Consider the following 202-nt stretch of genomic DNA (forward strand, 5'->3'; position numbering starts at 1 on the left):
TGCCTTTTTACAACTATCTCACAAAGGGTTTTTTCCTTCTGTCTTCTCAGTTATTTTTCCCAAAATTGTATTCTCTTTTCCATAGACGGGCCGTACGCCACGAAGCTAAATGAGGTAGCTGTTACTATCACGGACCAGGAAATGTGTGAAAAGGCTTACAGCTCCTCAATGTTCTATGTTACTGATAAACACGTAAGTTGCC

General features: G+C 40.6%; 1 protein-coding gene across 1 annotated transcript in view; it reads left to right on the forward strand.

Moving 5' to 3' along the window:
* The window catches only part of LOC119586776 (acrosin-like), a 12,720-nt gene that overhangs the window by 9,153 nt on the left and 3,365 nt on the right, over positions 1-202 (forward strand). Inside the window, exon 11 of the mRNA XM_037935497.1 lies at positions 86-192. Coding sequence (XP_037791425.1) covers positions 86-192 — 107 coding nt within the window. The remainder of the gene's footprint in view (positions 1-85; positions 193-202) is intronic.

This window comes from Penaeus monodon, chromosome 22 (assembly GCF_015228065.2).
Source record: "Penaeus monodon isolate SGIC_2016 chromosome 22, NSTDA_Pmon_1, whole genome shotgun sequence".
Lineage (NCBI taxonomy): Eukaryota > Metazoa > Arthropoda > Malacostraca > Decapoda > Penaeidae > Penaeus > Penaeus monodon.